The sequence below is a fragment of the Mytilus galloprovincialis genome, chromosome 10, assembly GCF_965363235.1.
Source record: "Mytilus galloprovincialis chromosome 10, xbMytGall1.hap1.1, whole genome shotgun sequence".
Taxonomy (NCBI): domain Eukaryota; kingdom Metazoa; phylum Mollusca; class Bivalvia; order Mytilida; family Mytilidae; genus Mytilus; species Mytilus galloprovincialis.
The window spans coordinates 58,827,551-58,851,949 of record NC_134847.1 but is presented as its reverse complement, the minus strand read 5'-3'; the positions used below and the strand labels follow the sequence as shown (position 1 = coordinate 58,851,949).

Genomic DNA, 24,399 nt, shown 5'->3' with positions numbered 1-24,399 from the left:
GTGAAAGGAATCTGAGGGGAAAGTCTACTGTTTTCCAATGATTTTGCCATGCAAAGAAAATATTAAACAGTTATTTTCCCCACAAATTGTACACATTGAATGCTTGATTTTACTCTTTTACATTGCTCTTACTTGATTTGGTACCATGATGTCCAACCGCAGTGTAGGTAACCAGTCTAAAAAAATATAAACTTCAGAGTCAAAAGTTGGAAATATTAAAATAGTCTTTTTTGAATTTTGTTATTCAGAAATGGTTTGGGATTTTTGATTACTGTGAAAACTGCAGTAAAATATGTGTAGAAAAAAAAAATTAGATAAAAACTTCAAAAATTTTATTAGCATTATTTGACTGCAGATATAAGTCACTTTTGTGTTGATAGTCCAACAAACACGCAATTGTGAATATTAATGCACTATATAATTTCTGAATAACCTTGAATTTAAGAATCTCTGTATTCTGATCAATCCTTAATCAATCTCTGTTTTAAGTTATAAATTGTAACAGATATATTTTTCTTTTTAGATTTTGTCCAGTGTTTTTCTTATCTTTCCTATGTTTATTTGGATATCATTTGTTAATGATGGAAAGAAGAAAGAACAGAAAGGAAGGACAACAGAAGGTAATAGCAGTTATATAAAGTAAAACTAGTGAAGATAAATTTCATAAATTGTAGACATTAATTTTGCATACTTAGTAGGATATTAGTCATCATAATCTTTTGACTAAGTTATACTGTCAGTTTAATTTGAAATATTTTAAGAGTTATGGGACTTTGACAATATATTGTACTAGCTATAGTGCTTGAGGTTCTAAATGCAACTCCTTTAAGAACATTTTACACAAAGTTTGCATTATGGTAGGATTGTTTGCCATTCTATGTTTGGATCATCATTTTGTTTCGTCCATGTTGGTAATAATTTTGGGGACTCATTGCTAAGGGGTATTAAGTTTTATATATTTTTGTTGATCAGTGCCCCACGAAATGGGCTTACATTATTTAACTTTAGTTTACCTCAACTAAATGTTATGAATCTTGATATACATAAAGCTTATAACCACCAAAAACAGATCAAGTTAGATTATGGGTAGGGTCATTTTCACTGTTCTGGAGTAATGTCCCATTATGGTAATGGTTATGAAAAAATACTAAATTAGCTATAAATTTACAAGCAATGGCATCAATCACTGATTGAATTCTTGAAAAGTTTCAGTTATTCTAGATAACATAAATGAGTAAGACATCATCATTTTTATTTGGTAAAATTTTATTTAGTATTCTAAAAGCCAAACAACATCATTGATACAAATGGGATGGCTATAGGGATAATAATTGATACAAATGAGATGAGCATAGGCATACTCATTGATACAAATGAGATGAGCATAGGCATACTCATTGATACAAATGGGACAGGCATAGGTGTAATATTTGATACAAATGGGACAGGCATAGATGTAACAGTTGATACAAATTGGACAGGCTTTGATGTTATTATTGATACAAATTAGACAAAGATGTAATAATTGATACAATTGGGGAAAGGCATAGGTGTCATAATTGATACAAATGGGAAAGGCATACATAGGTGTAATAATTGATACAAATGGGACAGGCATAGGTGTAATAATTGATAAAATTGGGACAGGCATAGGTGTAATAATTGATCAAATTGGGACAAGCATAGGTGTAATAATTGATCAAATTGGGACAGGCATAGGTGTAATAATTGATACGAATAGGACAGACATAGGTGTAATTATTGATAAAATTGGGACAGCCATAGGTGTAGTAATTGATACAAATTTGACAGGCATGGTTTAATAATTGATACAAATGGGACAGGCATAGGTGTAATAGTTAATTATGAATCGTAGGTGACACATATTCACATCAAAGTTTTTATTACAGATTCATACTCAAAGGATGATGACTTTTCTGAAGCATCATCATCCGATGAGGAAACAGCCATCTTACCAAGGACAAAATCAGCAGTAGAGATGGAACTCAACAATGTAAGAGACATTCTGCATTTAATTACTATATGATAATTTATATAGAAAGGGCAGTGAAAAATATTGGTAATTCAAATGCACACTTAAAAGATGTGTACAGCTACTTTATTAAGCTTACTTGTATCTCGACATTTAACAAAACTTTTAAAAATGTTAATATTTTATATTGGTATTGAAATTATTCCAGTATTTCATTTTTCAGGCATATGCAGAATGAAAATTTATGGTAAACATATTGGTCTTTTTATTTAGGATTTAAATGCATATTAGTGATTTAAAATTCAACAGCCATAATTTATTAGAAGTTGAATTAGAGTTTAGAAAATGTGTGAATTGTTTTTTTTCAAATTAATAATATTAAAACTTTTTTTGTGACATTTAGTTTCTGTCTCAATGACAGAAACCCAACATCTTGTGTGTGTTTTCCCTTCTATATTACATAAACAAGTAACTGTTTTTTATATTTATTCTACTTAATATTTGGTAAGTAGGTTAATGTTGTAAGTTTCATGTAAAATGGTGCATGCTTTATATAGAAATATAGATTATTTTAATTATTTATTTTTTCTGCTTTAAATTTGGTAAAGTATGGAGAAGGTACAGTTTGGTGCTTATATCATGTCTATTTGTAAATATATAGAGAATATCATATGGCTTTTTCAATATCGCATCCGTATCAACCCGAGACACCAATATAATCCCAAGAGCTCTGCTCGAGGGATTATATTGGTTGAGGGTTTATACGGTTTGTGATATTGAAAAAGCAATATCATATACACTTTATTATATACATATACCTCAAGTAGATGTTTTTTATGTGACATGACGTCATACAGATAAGGAGGTTTGAAATGACGTCATACAGATTATAGGTTTGACATGACGTCATACAGATTAGGGATTTGATAAAACTTTTCAACAGTGACTGCAATCGATGACGTGACGTCATACAGATTAAAGGTGTGATAAAGCTTTTGCAACCGTGCTGATATCGATATCATCACGGGTGGCTGATACAGCATGCTTGCCATTGATTGTATTACACATACAATTTATCTGTATTTACTACTAAGTATATAATAAATGAAAATAACACTTTTTGATTAAGTGCTTTTTTCTTAATTTACCTTCATGAGGAATGCTCAAACCAAATGTTTGAATGCCAAGTAAGGATAATGTGTATTTATCGAAAGTAGTTTGATATTGAAAATCCGATTATGAAGTTATTTTGTCACTTTAGTTCTCTACCATCTAATGAGAACGAAACTTATGTTAGTACCTAAGGCTTGATAAATTTTTGACTTTAAGTAGAAATAAATCTAACAAAGATTTAAAAAATCAACAACATTTTTATGCCCCACCTACGATAGTAGAGGGGCATTATGTTTTCTGGTCTGTGCGTCCGTTCGTCCGTCTGTCCCGCTTCAGGTTAAAGTTTTTGGTCAAGTTAGTTTTTGATGAAGTTGAAGTCCAATCGACTTCAAACTTAGTACACATGTTCCCTATGATATGATCTTTCTAATTTTAATGCCAAATTAGAGTTTTCATTCCAATTTCACTGTCCACTGAACATAAAAAATGATAGCGGAGTGGGGCATTCGTGTACTGGGGACACATTCTTGTTTAATTCTTAATTTGATAAAGGTTTGTCAAATTATCTTGACTGTTTTCAGCATAACTACGCTTTAGTGACTTTTATTATAACTGTGGATTCATTATCATTCGTTGGGATGCTAATTTTCGTGGGTTTCGTTGGTACAGGTGAACCACAAATTCAAATGTGAAACGAATTACAAATTTGATATAGGCTTTGTTTACAGAGATTGCTAAACCACGAAATCAAATATTCATGTAAACACAAGTTTGCCTCAAACCACAAGAAATGATACCCACAAAAATAAATGAATCCAGTACTTTACTTATTATTTCTAAAAGGCTTTTACTGTTGTTGAACATTTTATTTTCATGTTATTATTTCTTACATCTCAGAGGATTGAACTATTTTTGTATACATATCTTATTTTATATTCATATACTTCATTGTTAAATTATTTTTTTTCTAAATCCCTGAAAGGTTGATTTAATAAAACTTTCCATACTAAAAATTGCTCTTTTTCACTTAAAATTCTCTCATTTGTATGCATCACATTGAAAATCTTTCTTCATGAAATAATCATTTTATTGTTCTGGTCATTTTGGGCCCTTAAAACACTTGCTGCTTTATAAAGTGACATTGAAACTAATTAATCCCTATGATCAGACTTTTAACTCAAATTGAAATTCTTCAACATATGTTATTTATGACTACTATAAATTCAGAAATTATTGCAATGTTTTTAATTTTGCAAAAAATGCAACAGGCATAGGGTTATAATCTCATTTTGAAATTTTTGTACATCAATATCACAAAAATAAATTTGCATTTTAGACTAAAATGGCAAAATCACAATAATAAATGCTCACAATAATTTTTATACGACCGCAAAATTTGAAAAATTTTTCGTCGTATATTGCTATCACGTTGGCGTCGGCGTCGTCGTCGTCGTCGTCCGAATACTTTTAGTTTTCGCACTCTAACTTTAGTAAAAGTGAATGGAAATCTATGAAATTGTAACACAAGGTTTATGACCACAAAAGGAAGGTTGGTATTGATTTTGGGAGTTTTGGTCCCAACATTTTAGGAATTAGGGGCCAAAAAGGGCCCAAATAAGCATTTTCTTGGTTTTCGCACTATAACTTTAGTTTAAGTTAATAGAAATCTATGAAATTTTGACACAAGGTTTATGACCACAAAAGAACGGTTGGGATTGATTTTGGGAGTTTTGGTTTCAACAGTTTAGGAATTAGGGGCCAAAAAAGGGCCCAAATAAGCATTATTCTTGGTTTTCGCACAATAACTTTAGTTTAAGTAAATAGAAATCAATGAAATTTAAACACAATGTTAATGACTACAAAAGGAAGGTTGGTATTGATTTTGGGAGTTAAGGTCCCAACAGTTTAGGAATTAAGGGCCAAAAAGGGACCCAAATAAGCATTTTTCTTGGTTTTCGCACCATAACGTTAGTATAAGTAAATAGAAATCTATGAAATTTAAACACAAGGTTTATGACCATAAAAGGAAGGTTGGTATTGATTTTGGGAGTTTTGGTCCCAACAGAATAAGGGGCCCAAAGGGTCCAAAATTAAACTTTGTTTGATTTCATCAAAATTGAATAATTGGGGTTCTTTGATATGCCGAATCTAACTGTCATGACTGTGTATGTAGATTCTTAACTTTTGGTCCCGTTTTCAAATTGGTCTACATTAAGGTCCAAAGGGTCCAAAATTAAACTTAGTTTGATTTTGACAAAAAATGAATCAGTTAGGTTCTTTGATATGCTGAATCTAAAAATGTACTTAGATTCTTGATTATTGGCCCAGTTTTCAAGTTGGTCCAAATCGGGGTCCAAAATTAAACTTTGTTTGATTTCATCAAAAATTGAATAAATGGGGTTCTTTGATATACCAAATCTAACTGTGTATGTAGATTCTTCATTTTTGGTCCTGTTTTCAAATTGGTCTACACTAAAGTCCAAAGGGTCCAAAATTAAACTTAGTCTGATTTTAACAAAAATTGAAATCTTGGGGTTCTTTGATATGCTGAATCCAAAAATGTACTTAGATTTTTTATTATGGGCCCAGTTTTCAAGTTGGTCCAAATCAGGATCTAAAATTATTATATTAAGTATTGTGCAATAGCAAGTCTTTTCAATTGCACAGTATTGCGCAATGGCAAGAAATATCTAATTGCACAATATTGTGAAATAGCAATTTTTTTTTAATTAGAGTTATCTTTCTTTGTCCAGAATAGTAAGCAAGAAATATCTTATTGCAAAATATTGTGCAATAGCAAGATTTTTTTTTAATTGGAGTTATCTTTCTTTGTCCAGAATCAACTTAAATCTTTGTTATATACAATATACAATGTATATTCACTTTTTACTACCAACTGATAAATTAAAATAATCTTTACCATTCAGTGATAACAAGCAGTTTTTTTACATCTTAATATTTTATGATGTATTTAAATGAGTAGTTATTGTTGCAAACTCCATTAGAAATTTTAATTGAGATTAGTTTTGGAATAAGGGAAAGGGGGATGTGATTAAAAAAATTGGGTTCAATTTTTCTCATTTGAAATTTCATAAATAAAAAAGAAAATTTCTTCAAACATTTTTTTGAGAGGATTAATATTCAACAGCATAGTGAATTGCTCTAAGAGAAAACAAAAATTTTAAGTTCATTAGAACACATTCATTCTGTGTCAGAAACCTATGCTGTGTCAACTATTTAATCACAATCCAAATTTAGAGCTGAATCCAGCTTGAATGTTGTGTCCATACTTGCCCCAACCGTTCAGGGTTCAACCTCTGCGGTCGTATAAAGCTACGCCCTGCGGAGCATCTGGTTGAATTTACAATATTTAGAAGCTTTCTGTTTTGCATTTCAGTTGCAAAGGAGGAAATCAGTTAAAAAGTTTCCAAATTTGTTCAGACAGAAGAGGCAGGAAAAAATCCCAGTGTCAAGAAAAGTACAGATGTTATGGACAGCACCTATAACAAAGTTCTGGATTACTCAGGTAGATACATAGCAGGTGAAACAATTTTAGCATCGCAAAACTTTAAAATTTTAATGACTTAAAAATGCAAATTTCTTAGGAATCCATTACACTGCTTTTGATTTTGAGAAACAAAATAAAATCAGAATTTAAAGTTAATTATAAATTCAAAAGAAACTGCACATATCTTCAGGGTTTGTTCTATCAATCAGATGGCAGGAAATCACTACATTTTATTACCTGTAAAAGAGTTCATATACAGTTTAATTTGGCATGACAATATTTCTGAATAATCTCTTATGAGGACATTATTATTGTACAAATAAAGAGGTCTCAGGTTGGATTAGTTAGTGGATCAAGAGGGGGTTGGGTTCTGGGCGGTTGGACCCCCCCCTTTTATTTGACAATCAATGCATTTAAATGGGGACATTAGTTTGAACCCCCCTCCCTGCTTTTAAAAATTGCTAGATCTGCCCCTGGCATTACTGTTATTATTTGTGTTATATATAATTAGGACAGGTAGTTTGAGGATCCATATACTTTTTGTAAGTTTGAAAATTATATTCTCCTACATATGGGACTTTAAAGTGCGTAAAATAGTCACTAGTAGATTTTACGCAAGTAATAACCAATTGTTTTGACAATAATACACATTACTAAATGTATTGCATACAGTAATTCAGAAATTATGCTGTGCAGTTATTATTACTATAATGTGAGGATTTTATTTTTCAGATGTTTTATTTTATATATCTTGGTCTATTCTGCCTGGCAGTATTGTGGCCAACATGTGGTAATCTATATTTAGATCTTATTGTGTGGGTGTGGACTGTGATCATTTTGTTAGAACTCATAAGACATACATATGTCAAACATCAGGTAAATATCATTACATATGACAAATTACAACTATGACAATAAATGTGTTAACCAGTTTCCATGTAGTTGGCAATTTCTAAAGTCATAAAATGTAAAACCCTAGTAGCGGGATGTTTCACATGAACAGAATTTATTTTTAAAAAGAATTTAAATAACTCTTGGTAGACAAATTTCTTGACAGGGAGCTTGATATCACCTAAGGTGTTGTTGAAACAATTTTGAAACTGTTTAGATGCTTGATTTTTATGTTTTGTTTCTTGGAGGTAGAACGTCTTGGTATGGACATCTGAGCTTTGTGGGGGAGTTTTCTTCAAAACCACAAAATATTCCTGAGCTTGGTTAGAAAGGCTATGTCTCTACTAGTTTATATTAATTGATATATTGATAGCTATTACTGGCAAGTTTCTCATCATTTCTATCAGGATTAAATTTTTTATTTACGCTAGACACACATTTCGTCTACAAAAGACTCATCAGTGACACACGAATCCCAAAAAGTTAAAAAGACCAAATAAAGTATGAAATTGAAGAGCATTGAGGACCAAAATTCCTAAAAGTTTTGCCAAATGATGTGTAAATAAATTTAATATTTATGTTGACCATATTTAAACATTAAAATCAATTAAAACAAAAGGCATGACATTTCAAATCTTAAAGTCATTCTTATGTGCAGAGTATACCTTCTTGATAATGTCTATTTACATTGTTTTACTTCTTTGCAGATACATAGAGGGATGTCTTTGTTATACAATTTCTTTGAAATGACAGTGATGATAATATTCCTGATAATGTATCTGTGTTTACGTATTGTGCCATCCTGGATCAACTTCTCAGATATATACATTACCAAAACAGTGCTTAGTGTGGGCCTCATCTTCTTTTTCTACAGACTGCCACATATATACTTACCTATTAGTCCAACTCTTGGACCTATGTTGGTCAGAATTAATAGAATGGTAAGTACTAAGTGTGAGCCTCATCTTCTTTTTCTACAGACTGCCACATATATACATACCTATTAGTCTAACTCTTGGACCTATGTTGGTCAGGATTAACAGAATGGTAAGTACTAAGTGTGGCCTCATCTTCTTTTTCTACAAACTGCCACATGTATACTTACCTATTAGTCCAACTCTTGGACCTATGTTGGTCAGGATTAACAGAATGGTAAGTATGAAGTGTGGGCCTCATCTTCTTTTTCTACAAACTGCCACATGTATACTTACCTATTAGTCCAACTCTTTGACCTATGTTGGTCAGGATTAACAGAATGGTAAGTACTAAGCGTGGGCCTGATCTTCTTTTTCTACAAACTGCCACATGTATACTTACCTATTAGTCCAACTCTTGGACCTATGTTAGTCAGGATTAACAGAATGGTAAGTACTAAGTGTGGGCCTCATCTTCTTTTTCTACAAACTGCCACATATATACTTACCTATTAGTCCAACTCTTTGACCTATGTTGGTCAGGATTAACAGAATGGTAAGTACTAAGTGTGAGCCTCATCTTCTTTTTCTACAGACTGCCACATATATACTTACCTATTAGTCCAACTCTTGGACCTATGTTGGTCAGGATTAACAGAATGGTAAGTATGAAGTGTGGGCCTCATCTTCTTTTCTAAGTAGTAGACATTATATTTATCAACATTTTAAACCTTGCTAACGCTCAGTGTAAAAATATTGACAAATGCAATGACTACCCATGTTAAAATGAGCATAGAGTTCATGACTAGAAAGAATTATTTCTTAACTCACATATTTTTATAGCCAACTAAAACAATTTTGACATGAGAAAATATTGACATAAAAGGAAAATTAATTATAAGAAAATGTGCTTTCTGTAATTTTATAATAGAACTGGATCTGACATTAAATGCAATAACATTTGTTTTAATACTCTGCAATATAAGATATTTCAGTCATAAGACAGTCATGGTTATCCACTGGCAGTAAGAGCATCTATAACAATTTGTCTTTCAGGTTAGTGTTGATTTTGTTTCCTTCATCAGAATGTTTTTGATCTTCATGGTATCAGGTGGTGTCACAATTCAGGCTATTCTGTATCCTAACTATCCACTGGGAAAAGAGTTATTCAGACGAGTATTTACAAGACCATTATTTGCTATGTTTCTCACACAGATTGATGATCTAAGTGGTATGTTATGTTATGTATTGTGTTTATACACCTTATTTTTGTATTTGGTCCTCATAACTTCAAGTTACAGACATTCCTGTAAAGGTTGACATATCAAAGAGAAAAACTGTATGATGCCTAAAAAACGAAAACTATAGTGACATGAGGACAGTAGTTCAAATGTGACAGATTATCAGGTATTGATTTTAGTGCATTAATACATGAGTGTAAAGGCATTGGTGATTTTTGCAGCAATTTTCTTAAAGGTTTATGACAAAATATCCCTTTTTTTTTTAATATATCAATTTATTTGTTACACTGTCTCTGCTTTATCAGCACATTTGGCTATACATATATCTAAAAGTATGTGAAGTATATATTAATCAGACAACAACCCAATGATACAAAAAATCAGTATCTAGAGGTTGATGAAAAGCTCAAAACTGTATGATATTGATATGATAGAACTGTAATAAATTTGCCTTTTCATCAAAAACTGTTGACTAATGGTTTTTTGTTTTAGGTTATGATGACTGCACTCCAAAGTATGACAACTTAACATCATCCTATTGTGTAAACAGTAAGGTTTTTTATTTTTGTAAGAGTAAAAGACAATATTTATAAATGGTATCAATGAACAAGGCTTATTGGTCTAGATGTTTTGTTATTTCTTAAAATATGTTATATTAAACACCCTTTTGAAATTAACTCTGTAAGAGACTGCATGCCTGAAAAATGTCTATGATATAAGGAACATGCTTTATAAAGGTATAGTTCAAGCTGAGCATGTAAAACATGGATTATCAAGCTGTTAAATATTGATTAAGAGCCTAGCTTTGTTTTGAATTATTTGGAGGAAAGAGCGAATTGTGCATTGGGAGTTTGTAAAGGATTACTTCACCTTGATGTTTTTTTAAAACACTTTCAAAATTTGGTAATTTTATTTTTGAAATCTCAGGAACCGTAGCAAATTACGTGGTCAAACTATGATAAAATGTAAAGAAATGACACAGGTTTAGTGTTCATAAACTTTTCAAAGGATAATAATCAGTTAACCTTTAAAACATGTTTGAATAACAAAGGTTGATTAAGTCTGCATTGTGTCACTGTGTATCACTTTGACTTACATTTGGCAATATTTTTTAAGCAAACCAATGTTTCAAAATGCTATTTCTATTAGCCACTGAATCAGTAGTTTCCATGGTCAGTGATAGAGTTTGCCATATATATGTAGGACTTTCCATACAGATTCAATTGTTAAACTTAAGTATGATGATCCTGTTGGTGATAAGCAATATATAGTTTTGAAATAGCACATTTGTAGTATATTTTTGTATTATTTATTTTATAATACCATTATTCATTAGTTCTTATATTTTTATTTCAGACCCATTCCAGTCAGCAGGCTCTCACATGTATAAACCTGGTAGGTATTTGTAAAAAACTGTCTGAAGTCCCTAATGTGTTAAGGAGGCAGTTACTGTAGAATCATTTTTTTTGGATACAAATTTTTATGGATGCAGACATTTTGTAGTCAAAGCGTTTCAACTAAGGTACTACACAGGCATCAAAAGGCGTCATTATGGAGTAAAGGGTTAATTAAGGAAAAATTGTTCTTTGGTGGATATTGCAGTTTCGTGAATATTTGATTTTTAGCTCACCTGGCCTAAAAGGCCAAGTGAGCATTTCTCATCACTTGGCATCCGGCGTCCGGCGTCGTCGTTAACTTTTACAAAAATCCTCTCCTCTGAAACTACTGGGCCAAATTAAACCAAACTTGGCCACAATCATCATTAGGGTATCTAGTTTAAAAAATGTGTCTGGTGACCCGGCCAACCATCCAAGATGGCCGCCATGGCTAAAAATAGAACATAGGGGTAAAATGCAGTTTTTGGCTTATAACTCAAAAACCAAAGCATTTAGAGCAAATCTGACATGGATAGAATTGTTAAACAGGTGAAGATCTATCTGCCCTGAAATTTTCAGATGAATCGGATAACCCGTTGTTGGGTTGCTGCCCCTGAATAAGTAATTTTAAGGAAATTTTGCTGTTTTTGGTTATTATCTTGAATATTATTATAGATAGAGATAAACAGTAAACAGCAATAATGTTCAGCAAAGTAAGATTTACAAATAAGTCAACATGACTGAAATGGTCAGTTGACCCTTTTAGGAGTTATTGCCCTTTATAGTCAATTTTTAACCATTTTTCGTAAATCTTAGTAATATTTTACAAAAATCTTCTCCTCTGAAACTACTGGGCCAAATTAATCCAAACTTGGCCACAATCATCTTTTAGGTTAGTAGTTTGAAAAATGTGTCCGGTGACCTGGCCATCAAACCAAGATGGCCACCATGGCTAAAAATAGAACATGGGGTAAAATGTAGTTTTTGGCTTATAACTCAAAACCCAAAGCATTTAGAGCAAATCTGACAGGGGTAAAATTGTTTATCAGTTCAAGATCTATCTGCCCTGAAATTTTCAGATGAATCGGACAACCCATTGTTGGGTTGCTGGCCCTGAATTAGTAATTTTAAGGAAATTTTGCTCTTTTTGGTTATTATCTTGAATATTATTATAGATAGAGATAAACTATAAACAGCAATAATGTTCAGCAAAGTAAGATTTACAAATAAGTCAACATGACTGAAATGGTCAGTTGACCCCTTTAGGAGTTATTGCCCTTTATAGTCAATTTTTAACCATTTTTCGTAAATCTGAGTAATCTTTTACAAAAATCTTCTACTCTGAAACTACTGGGCCAAATTAATCCAAACTTGGCCACAATCATCTTTTGGGTTAGTAGTTTGAAAAATGTGTCCGGTGACCCGGCTATCCAACCAAGATGGCCGCCATGGCTAAAAAAAGAACATGGGGTAAAATGCAGTTTTTGGCTTATAACTCAAAACCCAAAGCATTTAGAGCAAATCTGACATGGGGTAAAATTGTTTATCAGGTCAACATTTATTTGCTCTGAAATTTTTAGATGAATCGGACAACCTGTTGTTGGGTTGCTGACCCTGAATTGTTAGTTTTAAGGAAATTTTGCTGTTTTTGGTAATTATCTTGAATATTATTATTGATAGAGATAAACTGTAAATACAACAATAATGTTCAGCAAAGTAAGATTTACAAATAAGTCAACATGACCGAAATGGTCAATTGACCCCCTTAGGAGTTCTTTATAGTCAATTTTTAACAATTTTCATAAAATTTGTAAATTTTTACTAACATTTTCCACTGAAACTAATGGGCCAAGTTCATTATAGATAGAGATAATTTTAAGCAGCAAGAATGTTCAGTAAAGTAAGATGTACAAACACATCACCATCACCAAAACACAATTTTGTCATGAATCCATCTGCCTTTAATATTCACATAGACCACGGTGAGCGACACAGGCTCTTTAGAGCCTCTAGCTTCAAAGAAAATTTGAATTTTGTTTAACATTTTAATTTGTGGTTCACCTATATCAAATTCCACAAAAAATGGTATCCCACAAATTAATTTGAATCCACAGTACCTATATATAGATTGAAGTTTGATAAATTATTTGCAGACTTTACATTTTCATAGACTTCACAAATTCAAACACTTTCCTATACACTTAGTATGCCTCAATGTAAAAATCTATTAACGACTGGACTGATAAATATGTTTCCTTTACTACAAATTCAGAAAAATCTCCTTTTTTCTTATGTAAAAATGTGGTGCTTCTATCAAATTTCTACTTTTTGTTCAGTTTGCCTTTTATTTTAATGATATGTTCTGTTTTTTGTTTTTAAGAGCCAGATGTTGCCAATCTTCAGAAGTGTCCAATGTCCAGTCTGAGTGGTTATGTCATCACAATACAATATCTACTCATCTGTAAATTAGTGCTGGTTACTTTACTCTTTGCCATGTTCTCGTAAGTTAAAAAATATATATTTGAAAAATGACACGAAAAAACATTTTGGGTCATAGGTATTTTTATCATTTTATCTTGCTTACACATTTCATTAAATATATCTTTTATTTTTATGTCTAAGATATTGTAAATAATTGCCCTCCGTAGGCATATTCATCAAACAAATTGTGGCATCATTTATATCATTATTACCCCATGGAAATGAAAGGTGAAGGTTAGAAACCTCAGTCATTTCTTCACACATTTCTTTATTCCCACAATAAAACCTTTTTTGAAGGCAAATAGTAGAATAGATAGTCTCTGTTTCAAAAGTATCTAGTTTTGTACCCAATAGTGTAAAGGTTAGTTTTCATGAAAACTGTTAAGTGTAGGAAAACTGTAATTTGCAACTGATGTTTAATTAAGTACCGGTATTCAGTTTCAAAACTTATTATACCTCTGTTCCAAAAGAGAGTAGTTATAATAGTTTTATAGAATAGAAAAGAATAGATATGGGTTAATAGTTTTATAGAATAGAAAAGAATAGATATGAGTAATCAATCCATGATACTTATTCAGTAGTTCAGTACATGCACAGAAAAAAACCCACAAAAACCAAAGAAACTTCACTTTTATTGCTGTTCTTCAATTTAAAGTAACACTAAGGCCTTCAACACTGAGAAAAACTCTCTACTCACTGTAAGTTTAAGATGACCCCTAGCATTCGTTTGATTTATACCTTCATCTGTCCCTTACACTTTTCTGTCACATATTTCTTACTTACTACAAGTCATTGGTCTTTGATATATGTCACCAACCTTCAACCAGTTATACCATACTGTGCTAGATTAGTTGTAACTCTAATATTCTACTTTCTGTTTGCCAAAAAATTGTATCTTTAAATGCATAATAAAGTCAAAAACATTGAGCTGGATATAATTAATCAGCAAAAGTATAACAAGTCAGTGAGTGGTCACAATACACCTTATCGCTATTAGCCTTATCGGCCGGCCGACCCGGCCGCTTGAACTTTTGACGCATACAACAATCACTTTTCCATTGTGTCGTCAGCTATTTTGTTTTATGACGTCAAAATTTTACAGGAACCTGTGTGATATCCAGTAATGGCGGACAAATAGCGATAAGGTGTATACATCTTCTTTTTGTAATTATATTGAAATCTTTCATAACAAACACTTTTTATTCCAGTCTTTCAGTCATATGGAATATAAGTGAGGATTTACTTCATCAATAAAGAATATGTTTTTTGTCCTTGATAGATTAACTATTGGGAAAGTAGATAAAGAGGCAGCAGCTATCTGGAAGTTCCAGCGTTATTTGTTAATCATGGACTTTGAGGAAAGGCTGTGTTTTCCAGCTCCTTTAACAGTCATTAACTATATATACATTCTCATTCAGTATATACACAGAAGGCTGTCTTCATGTAGACAAAGTTGCATTAGCTTTTGTACCTGTACAACACAGGTAATTATTTAAAGAACAAGTAATAGTAAAATTGATTTTGAATTATTTTTTTGTTGCTCATAGTATATTGTATATATGTCATTTATTTACTTAAGGTACAAAAACAGTAACAACTGAAGGTTTTTTTTATGTATTTAATTTGCATAAAGTACATTGCTTGTCAGATCAAGAAATTTCAAATTGTTAAAAGAACATGTAAAACATTCTATAAGATATATTACTCATAAATTCATCTGGTTTCATCTTGGTCCAAATTCTAACCAAACAATTGACTTTATACTATTACCCCCCCCCCCCCACTTTTCATAAATCTTTCTGTAATTAAAAAATTGCCCATTATACACAACTGAAAATGATATGTGATTCACTGTCTAAACCTTATTCTGTATAGATTAAGTTTAAATACTGAATACATGGAATATTTGACCTTTGTCTTCAACAGAAGAAAAAGATGAATTTGAGTCATACAGTTCAGAAGTTAAAAAGATCCGAGGATTATAACTACTGGAAGAAATGTTCACATGAATATGTGAGTGCCCAGGAAGAACAGACTGAAGTCGAGTCTATCCAAAAAATGCAGGCTCAAATGTAAGTTTATTTGTAGATGTAAATACACCATTATTTTATAAATGACTAATATAAATAGTATACAATACATAATCCATTTAGAATAAAAATGCGCACATGATAAAAAGTTGATATAATATAGTTGTGTACAAAGTCACACAATATACTGCCCCTCATGTTAAAAGAGAGGAAAGAAATGATGGGAAAGATTTAAAAAGGATGTTTGAATAAAAAACATCTGCAGATTTTCTTCTCAAGTATACCCACTGGTCAAATATCCGTGGATTCTTGATTTTTTGTTGGATACTAATTTTCGTGGATTTCATGGGCACAGATGAACCATGAAATTGAATGTTTGTATAGACTTGTATGCAGGCTTCAGCAAAACCAGGAAAATAAATATCCATGAACATGTGAGTTTTGCATAATCCTCAAAATGTGGTACCAACCAAATTTAAATGAATCTGCAGTATCACAGATAAAAAGAAGTAAATGTTTTCAATTTCAGATTACAAAATTTGCAAGATGACATGAGATTCCAGAGGAAAACAATGCGTCAAATGACAGACAGAATCATGGAGTTAGACAGAATGATGCACTCCAGTAGAATGTACTTGGAGAGTATCTCTCATAAACTTGACAAGAATGATGTCTTAGGAATATCCACAAATAAAGGTGGCCTGGTCCATGTGGCAGCTAGACATTCACCATACCCAGGTACCAGTTTAACCAGGTTCCAGGTGCTAGACAAGGATGTCCCATGGAATGTAAGATATTTGAATAACTAGGCACTTGGAGATGTAAAAAATGGCAGACTTTTTGAAATAGTTGAAAGTCCAAATTTTATTCCTACCAAAAACAGGTTTGGATTCACTGTTTTAGGTCTTATAGCATTTAAGAATGGCTATGACATTAGAAGGAACATTTATCTCGTTTCTTAGTTATTTTAACATCTGGCTGTTGAAGTAGGGTCAATTAAAAGAATTTTCAACAATGAGCAAAGCCAATACAGAAAGTCAGCTTTACCAGGCATAAAAAAAGAACATTTATACAAAAAACTAATGGTCTGATTTAGGTAGAAACATCAACTTTTACATCAGTTTTACATTTGACCATTAAAACAAACATTCATATTTTTTTTTTACAGAAAACCTGTTTAGTTTATGACCCAAAAACATTTACTAAACCAGCAGATGCCTTTCCTGATGAAGAGAGGATTTATGTGGATGAAGACATTTTATTGTATGTATAATAATTTTACAGTTAATTGTAAAAAAAAAATTGAATCATACTTTTTTTTTATGTTTATTATTATTGCAAATCTTTTTTGTAAAGATAATTTAGATGTTCATTCTTTTTGTTAAATTCATAGTTCATAAACCACTGCTTTAAGTTACAAATATTTTTGTTTTTAAAAGGATGAAAATGTTTCTTATTTCAAGATGTTTATTTTTGGTCTCTTGATTTTAATTTTTAATTTTTTACTCCCAGTTGTGCATAGTTTCTTTGTTGAAACTTTCATCCTATCATTCATCTACTGTAAACCTATTAATTTTTTGCACTTGATTTATTTTCACGTCTTTTGTGAGTAGAATAATTATGTTAATATATAAAACTTTGATCTTTCCCAGTTAAACTATATCAAGTTCTTTTTAAAATCAGAAAATTATATCACTGCAAAGTTGACTAGAAATAGCTAAAGGAGAAATAAAGCATTAAAGAAAATAAGCTGGTTTATAGTAATTGAAATTATCGTTTACGCATTTTTGTTTTGTTTTAAGCATTACATTGCAACAGCACGAAAGAGAACTTTTAACAGAAGAAGAAAGAGCTGTGTTACCTCACTTGCCAGTTCTCAATATGGTTTGGAATAAAGTCGTAACACAGAAAGTTCCTGGAGTTAAAGGAAAGAGGATGTTTGATAGGAGGTCGTGGATTATGATGGACAATGAGATGTGTAGATATAAGATTGACCCACTCGGTCTTCCCCTGTAAGTAATATATAGATATAGGAGGTCATGGATTTTGATGGATAATGAGATGTGTAGATATAAGATTGACCCACTCGGTCTTCCCCTGTAAGTAATATATAGTTGTAGGAGATCATGGATTTTGATGGACAATGAGATGTGTAGGTATAAGATTGACCCACTCGGTCTTCCCCTGTAAGTAATATATAGATATAGGAGATCACAGATTTTGATGGACAATGAGATGTGTAGATATAAGATTGACCCACTCGGTCTTCCTCTGTAAGTAATATATAGATATAGGAGATCACAGATTTTGATGGACAATGAGATGTGTAGATATAAGATTGACCCACTCAGTCTTCCTCTGTAAGTAATATATATAGATATAGGAGATCACAGATTTTGATGGACAATGAGATGTGTAGATATAAGATTGACCCACTCAGTCTTCCTCTGTAAGTAATATATAGATATAGGAGATCACAGATTTTGATGGACAATGAGATGTGTAGATATAAGATTGATTCACTCGGTCTTCCTCTGTAAGTAATATATAGATATAGGAGATCACAGATTATGATGGATAATGAGATGTGTAGATATAAAATTGACCCACTCGGTCTTCCCCTGTAAGTAATATACAGATATAGGAGATCACAGATTTTGATGGACAATGAGATGTGTAGATATAAGATTGACCCACTCTGTCTCCCCTGTAAGTAATATATAGATATAGGAGATCACAGATTTTGATGTACAATGAGATGTGTAGATATAAGATTGACCCACTCAGTCTTCCTCTGTAAGTAATATATATAGATATAGGAGATCACAGATTTTGATGGACAATGAGATGTGTAGATATAAGATTGACCCACTCGGTCTTCCTCTGTTAGTAATATATAGATATAGGAGATCACAGATTTTGATGGATAATGAGATGTGTAGATATAAGATTGACCCACTCGGTCTTCCTTTGTAAGTAATATATAGATATAGGAGGTCATGGATTATGATGGACAATGAGATGTGTAGATATAAAATTGACCCACTCGGTCTTCCTCTGTAAGTAATATATAGATATAGATCATGGATTTTGATGGACAATGAGATGTGTAGATATAAGATTGACCCACTTGGTCTTCCTCTGTAAGTAATATATAGATATAGGAGGTCATGGATTTTGATGGACAATGAGATGTGTAGGTATAAGATTGACCCACTCGGTCTTCCCCTGTAAGTAATATGTAGATATAGGAGGTCACAGATTTTGATGGACAATGAGATGTGTAGATATAAAATTGACCCCCTTGGTCTTCCTCTGTAAGTAATATATGTATTTTTTTAGTCTTTTTATTGCTTGCTGTTCAATATGAGCCAAGACTCTGTGTTGAAGACCGTACTTTGACTTATAATGGTTTACTTTTACAAATTGTGACTCGGATGGAGAGTTGTCGCATTGGCACTCATACCTCGATCTTCTTATATCTATTCATTTAAACATATACAGTGCTTTAGCTAAATCTAAAGGGATAATTGTCTTTTTTTCCTTAATGAAAGTTATTAGATGAAGAAAATTTAAAAAATCTAATACCTCGGGGTAGATGTGGCATAATGAGACTACTCTCCATTAGAGACTGAATGACATACAAGTTAATATTTATAATATTTAATAAGTGTTAGCATGGTCTCTTGCCTCAACAATAATTTAAATGATTGAATAAATTAATGTAATTTTGCTGAATTGTAGTATTTTTGATTTGTGAAACTTTTAAACATGACATTTCTTTGCATATCACAGATATAAAAGGGTCTCATTCAAAAGATGCATTTTTTCTATAAGTTTGAAAATCTTGTTTTTTCTCCCAGGAATCCGATGGGTAGGACTGGCCTAATAGGTAGAGGGGCGTTGTGGCAATGGGGACCCAATCATCAAATTTTAGCTGTGTGTACAAGATGGAGAAGAACAGACAGTGCAGACGGACAAGCACCAGGTTTTCTGTATGTTGAAGGAAAGAAAGTAATGGAATTCATTGCAGTGAAAAAGAGTGATGATGGAGACGAAACTAGCTTTGGTTTACCAGGGGTAATCTTGTGTTCTTTTTTTAATATGTTTATAGCATCTTTTTTGTTTGGTTCATTTCAGAATTAGATGATCACCAATACTTAATGTACTTCAATTTGTTAACTTACAGTTTTACACAGTTTAAATGTTTAGTTTTCTGTTTTAAATGGTTAAAAACAGTTTGATAATTATTTCTTCAAAAATAATCATTTAGGAACCAAGTATTGGATTATTTAAGTGATATTTGATTCAAAAGAATCGTAGTTGCCATTGTTTATGGATTTGGACCGATTTGACATCCTGACTAAATTATTTTTTTAAGGAATATCTTCATGGTCTTGTATCACGGTACAGCACTTTGATTCAAGCCTTTAAAAGAGATGTATTAGATGAACCTGATAGCCAGGGTAAAGCTAACTTAGACCAAGGGGACTTAATACAGGTAAATTGTATTTGTAGTTCAACTCAGACCAAGGGGACTTAATACAGGTAAATTCTATTTGTAGTTCAACTCAGACCAAGGGGACTTAATACAGATAAATTCTATTTGTAGTTCAACTCAGACCAAGGGGACTTAATACAGATAAATTCTATTTGTAGTTCAACTCAGACCAAGGGGACTTAATACAGGTAAATTGTATTTGTAGTTCAACTCAGACCAAGGGGACTTAATACAGGTAAATTCTATTTGTAGTTCAACTCAGACCAAGGGGACTTAATACAGGTAAATTCTATTTGTAGTTCAACTCAGACCAAGGGGACTTAATACAGATAAATTCTATTTGTAGTTCAACTCAGACCAAGGGGACTTAATACAGATAAATTCTATTTGTAGTTCAACTCAGACCAAGGGGACTTAATACAGATAAATTCTATTTGTAGTTCAACTCAGACCAAGGGGACTTAATACAGATAAATTCTATTTGTAGTTCAACTCAGACCAAGGGGACTTAATACAGATAAATTCTATTTGTAGTTCAACTCAGACCAAGGGGACTTAATACAGATAAATTCTATTTGTAGTTCAACTCAGACAAGGGGACTTAATACAGATAAATTCTATTTGTAGTTCAACTCAGACCAAGGGGACTTAATACAGATAAATTCTATTTGTAGTTCAACTCAGACCAAGGGGACTTAATATAGGTAAATTCTATTTGTACTTCAACTCGACGAATAAATATAGCATTTGTAAAAAGTACAATACTGTGGATTTATCTATTTTCATGGGTATCAATTTTCGTGGATCCAGGAAAACTTGCATTTTGATGTATATGTGATTTCATGTATTGGCATTTACCTCTGCATACAAAGCCTATAGAAAATTTTGGAAGATCTCAGGTGCTCCGGGAGGGTAAGCTGATCCTGTCCCACATGTGGCACTCATCGTGTTGCTCATGTCATAACAAATCCAGTAAATAGTCTAATTTGGTAGGTCCATTCATGAAAGTGAAGGGGATTGTAGTTACGACGTAAGGAACATATCATATATCATCTGTGAAATGGTTATACCATAACTGTCAACCAACTCGTGATGGCGTCCGTAAAATTTACAAAGGGATGATCTCAACTTCACCATTTAGAACTCTTGGTTGAATAGCTTCCTTGTGAGCAGCAACCCTCAACTGTCATATTCTTGACTGGGTACAGGTTTTTCCTTATCTGGAAAATTAAATTGTGGATTAAACCTGGTTCTATAGCTAGCTTGTATGACAGTCACATAAAATTACACTGTATTGACAACAATTTGTGAGCAAAACAAACAGTTATGATATGTAAAAACATGAAAAATTGATAAAATTTTCTTATTAAAAAGTTTACATTTACCGCATTCAGATTTGCAGGAACAGAAAATATCTTAAATACTGGACATCACTCAAATATGATTATTCATATGCATTTATGGACAAACTATCAAAATGTATATAGTTTTGCTGTAATTTGTTGTCATAGTGAATTTGAAGTGCACCATGGCCTATAATAAATTTTGTATTTATTAAAGTTGTGGTTGGTTCACCAATAAGAATTTACACTGCATGTAAAACTTTTGGCAGTTTTAATATTGACATGATTTGATGCTTGAGATATATTTTTGTTTTTAGTATTTTTCCCAGTTTGCAGAACTAAATCTTGGCAGCATCACTAATTTAGGACCTAAGATCCCAGGAACCAATCTGACTCGTTCAACTTCACATCCCTGTCTGAACAGTGCCGCAGCTGCCAACATTGTTCCAACTTTTACAGCCATGTCAAAATCTAGTTCTAAAAAGACTGATATAGATTCAACAGGATTCAGTGCCTCTCAAGTATATAAAGGATATATTGATGATCCCAGAAACACAGATAATGCCTGGATAGAAGCAGAAGTTTGGAATTTCCATTATGATGCTGGAGATATATATGATATCAAATTACCAGATGTAAGTTTAATTACCAAAATAAATAAAGAATTCTCAGATTTATTTCTTCTGAGTAAGATGTAAACAGTGACCAACATGGTAATTATCTATTTTTCTTAAACTAAAATATTTCACAATTTAATTGAGGAAACGTTTATTTATAAGAACAGCTGTTTCTTTATTATATAATTTCATTCCATATGCTAGGCCTAAGAATACAGTTATTTCATGGTGCATTTCGTTTAGACAATATATTCAAATTAAAAAATCACACCTGGTTTATCTTGAAAAGATTTTTAGTGTAGTGTACTACTATTGGGACATATTTATTCTTAAGTATATTAGTTTAAACATATTTATTTATAGTGGATTGGGAAACAAGTTATTTCAACTTATATTAATCCCTTTCCACTTTGCAGGTGCCAGTGCTACCTTGTAGCGGCATTGGCCTGCTCCTTTTCTAAATCTACAAGGGTGTCTTTTACCTGCAAGAGATAATAAAGTACATTTTACAATGCAACCTGTTCATAACTATATTTATGATTATCTCCTTGAAAATTTAACTATTTAATGTGAATAAGAATGATAAGGATTTTAGTCAGCTGTAATAAAGTAGAAGAATTGGTTTTTGATTATAACGGAAAATTCTTAATGTAATGTTCCAAATGGATATGTTGGGAAATTACACAAAAGACATGTTATCAATATGTGTTTTATCAAAATTTATCAAAATGATCATTTTGCTTACAGGACTCCAACAAAGTAATGTGGAAAGAAGTTTCTCCGAATGTCAGGATATACGGAAATGAAGGTGTCATTGTCCAGGAAGCTGCTAAAATTCAGGATGCCTATTTTTGATAGTTATGTAAAAAACAAACCAAAGAAATCTAATGGTGCATATATGATGAAAATAATTATAACTTGCTAAATATCCCAAGTTGTCAAATGAATATTTCACCAACGAAATTGACAGGCGAAAAAATATGATTCAAAATATTTTTACACACAGATAGTTGCCTTATTCATGACATTCCATTTATCAATTTTTTCAAAGAATAGTGCTGGGTGCTAGGTATGAAATATCATAAATTTTATAATGTTTTAAATTTTATAAATCATTCATAACTCAACTAACCATACATTTAAATTCAACATAATAAAAAAATCATTAGTTAATTCATTGATATTTTTACATCATTAAGAGTTTTAAATAATGTATTCACTTATTCATTAATTCATTATTTCCATATTTTTGCATCAATTAAGAGTTTTTAAATGTTTTAAAAACCAACTCCTGCAGGATTTATATGAATATATATTGTGTACCTATCCTAAGTAAGATTGTTGTGTTTTTATGTATTCAAGATGATTTCTTTCTAGTCTATAACTGTGCTCTAAAAACAGGACATTGTACTGTGTTTTAATCAGTTAGCCTCTAAAGGATTTAATATGTTAACTACTGTGGAATAATTGTTATTCACTGGTTACCAATTTTTGGAAAATTTGTGGGTAGAGGTAATTCAAATGTTTAATGTAGTTCACTTTTTTTATCTTTTGTATCTAGACTTTGACAAAACATGAAAATTATATTGATATAACAAGAAACATATAAGTTTTCCAAAATCTACAACAAATTATACCAAAAAAAGTAAACCACATGATAAGAATCTCTTTAGAGTTCATGTTTATGTAATTGTCAGTGTTCTAGTCTGGATTTTCAGGATAAAAAAATAAATTTGAACTTTCAATAAACTTGTGTTGCGAGAGATTTTTGACAACACTTGTGAAAATAAAAGTTTTAATTAATGATTAGACTACTGTAAGCTTTCTTTTGTAGTCACTTTCTTTCAAAAAGCAGAGCTATTAGGAATTTTATGTCAATTTAATTTGAAAAATAACACCAACTTCATTTAGGGACGACATCAAAAGATCGATGTAGGATAAAAAACTTAAATCGAATAGTTTGGGGGTGGGGGGGTCAACAATGCTGCAAGTTTTGTTAATCTAAAATCGATTTTACATATATCCATATAGGTAAATCAGTTTTTCCCAAATTAAGTTAAGAAGGGGGGTAGGGGGGTCAGCGAAAAAACTATGTGAATTAAGTTTTTTATCCTACATTGAACTTTTGATGTCGTCCCTTAGTAATGCATTATTTTTCCTAGATTCAAATTCACAAACATAACCAAAGTTGTATTCTTGATTTTTGTAAATATTCATTGTTCATGAATCAAAGTAGTTGGTTTACATTTAAATTTGAAATTATGTAAGTATTAACAAATTTTCTTGCCAGTGGTCTATTCTTAATAAATATTATGACTTGCTTTAATGAAAAAAAAATAAGGTCCTTAATACCTGAAAGTCTAGGAATTATTGTAAAGTCAACTATAGTAA

At 31.7% G+C, this 24,399-nt stretch overlaps 1 protein-coding gene across 1 annotated transcript in view; it reads left to right on the top strand.

Moving 5' to 3' along the window:
- Positions 1 to 23,598, top strand: part of LOC143049537 (transient receptor potential cation channel subfamily M member-like 2) — a 44,433-nt gene extending 20,835 nt beyond the window's left edge. Inside the window, exons 14-32 of the mRNA XM_076223145.1 lie at positions 524 to 620; positions 1,911 to 2,014; positions 6,504 to 6,632; positions 7,347 to 7,490; positions 8,213 to 8,450; positions 8,981 to 9,081; positions 9,476 to 9,650; positions 10,153 to 10,209; positions 11,017 to 11,055; positions 13,417 to 13,537; positions 14,797 to 15,001; positions 15,444 to 15,589; positions 16,077 to 16,335; positions 16,716 to 16,810; positions 17,350 to 17,559; positions 19,411 to 19,627; positions 19,929 to 20,048; positions 21,709 to 22,026; positions 22,756 to 23,598. Of these exons, the coding sequence (XP_076079260.1) occupies positions 524 to 620; positions 1,911 to 2,014; positions 6,504 to 6,632; positions 7,347 to 7,490; positions 8,213 to 8,450; positions 8,981 to 9,081; positions 9,476 to 9,650; positions 10,153 to 10,209; positions 11,017 to 11,055; positions 13,417 to 13,537; positions 14,797 to 15,001; positions 15,444 to 15,589; positions 16,077 to 16,335; positions 16,716 to 16,810; positions 17,350 to 17,559; positions 19,411 to 19,627; positions 19,929 to 20,048; positions 21,709 to 22,026; positions 22,756 to 22,863 (2,883 nt within the window). The 3' untranslated portion in view covers positions 22,864 to 23,598. The remainder of the gene's footprint in view (positions 1 to 523; positions 621 to 1,910; positions 2,015 to 6,503; positions 6,633 to 7,346; positions 7,491 to 8,212; positions 8,451 to 8,980; positions 9,082 to 9,475; positions 9,651 to 10,152; positions 10,210 to 11,016; positions 11,056 to 13,416; positions 13,538 to 14,796; positions 15,002 to 15,443; positions 15,590 to 16,076; positions 16,336 to 16,715; positions 16,811 to 17,349; positions 17,560 to 19,410; positions 19,628 to 19,928; positions 20,049 to 21,708; positions 22,027 to 22,755) is intronic.
- The last annotated feature ends 801 nt before the right edge of the window (positions 23,599 to 24,399 follow it).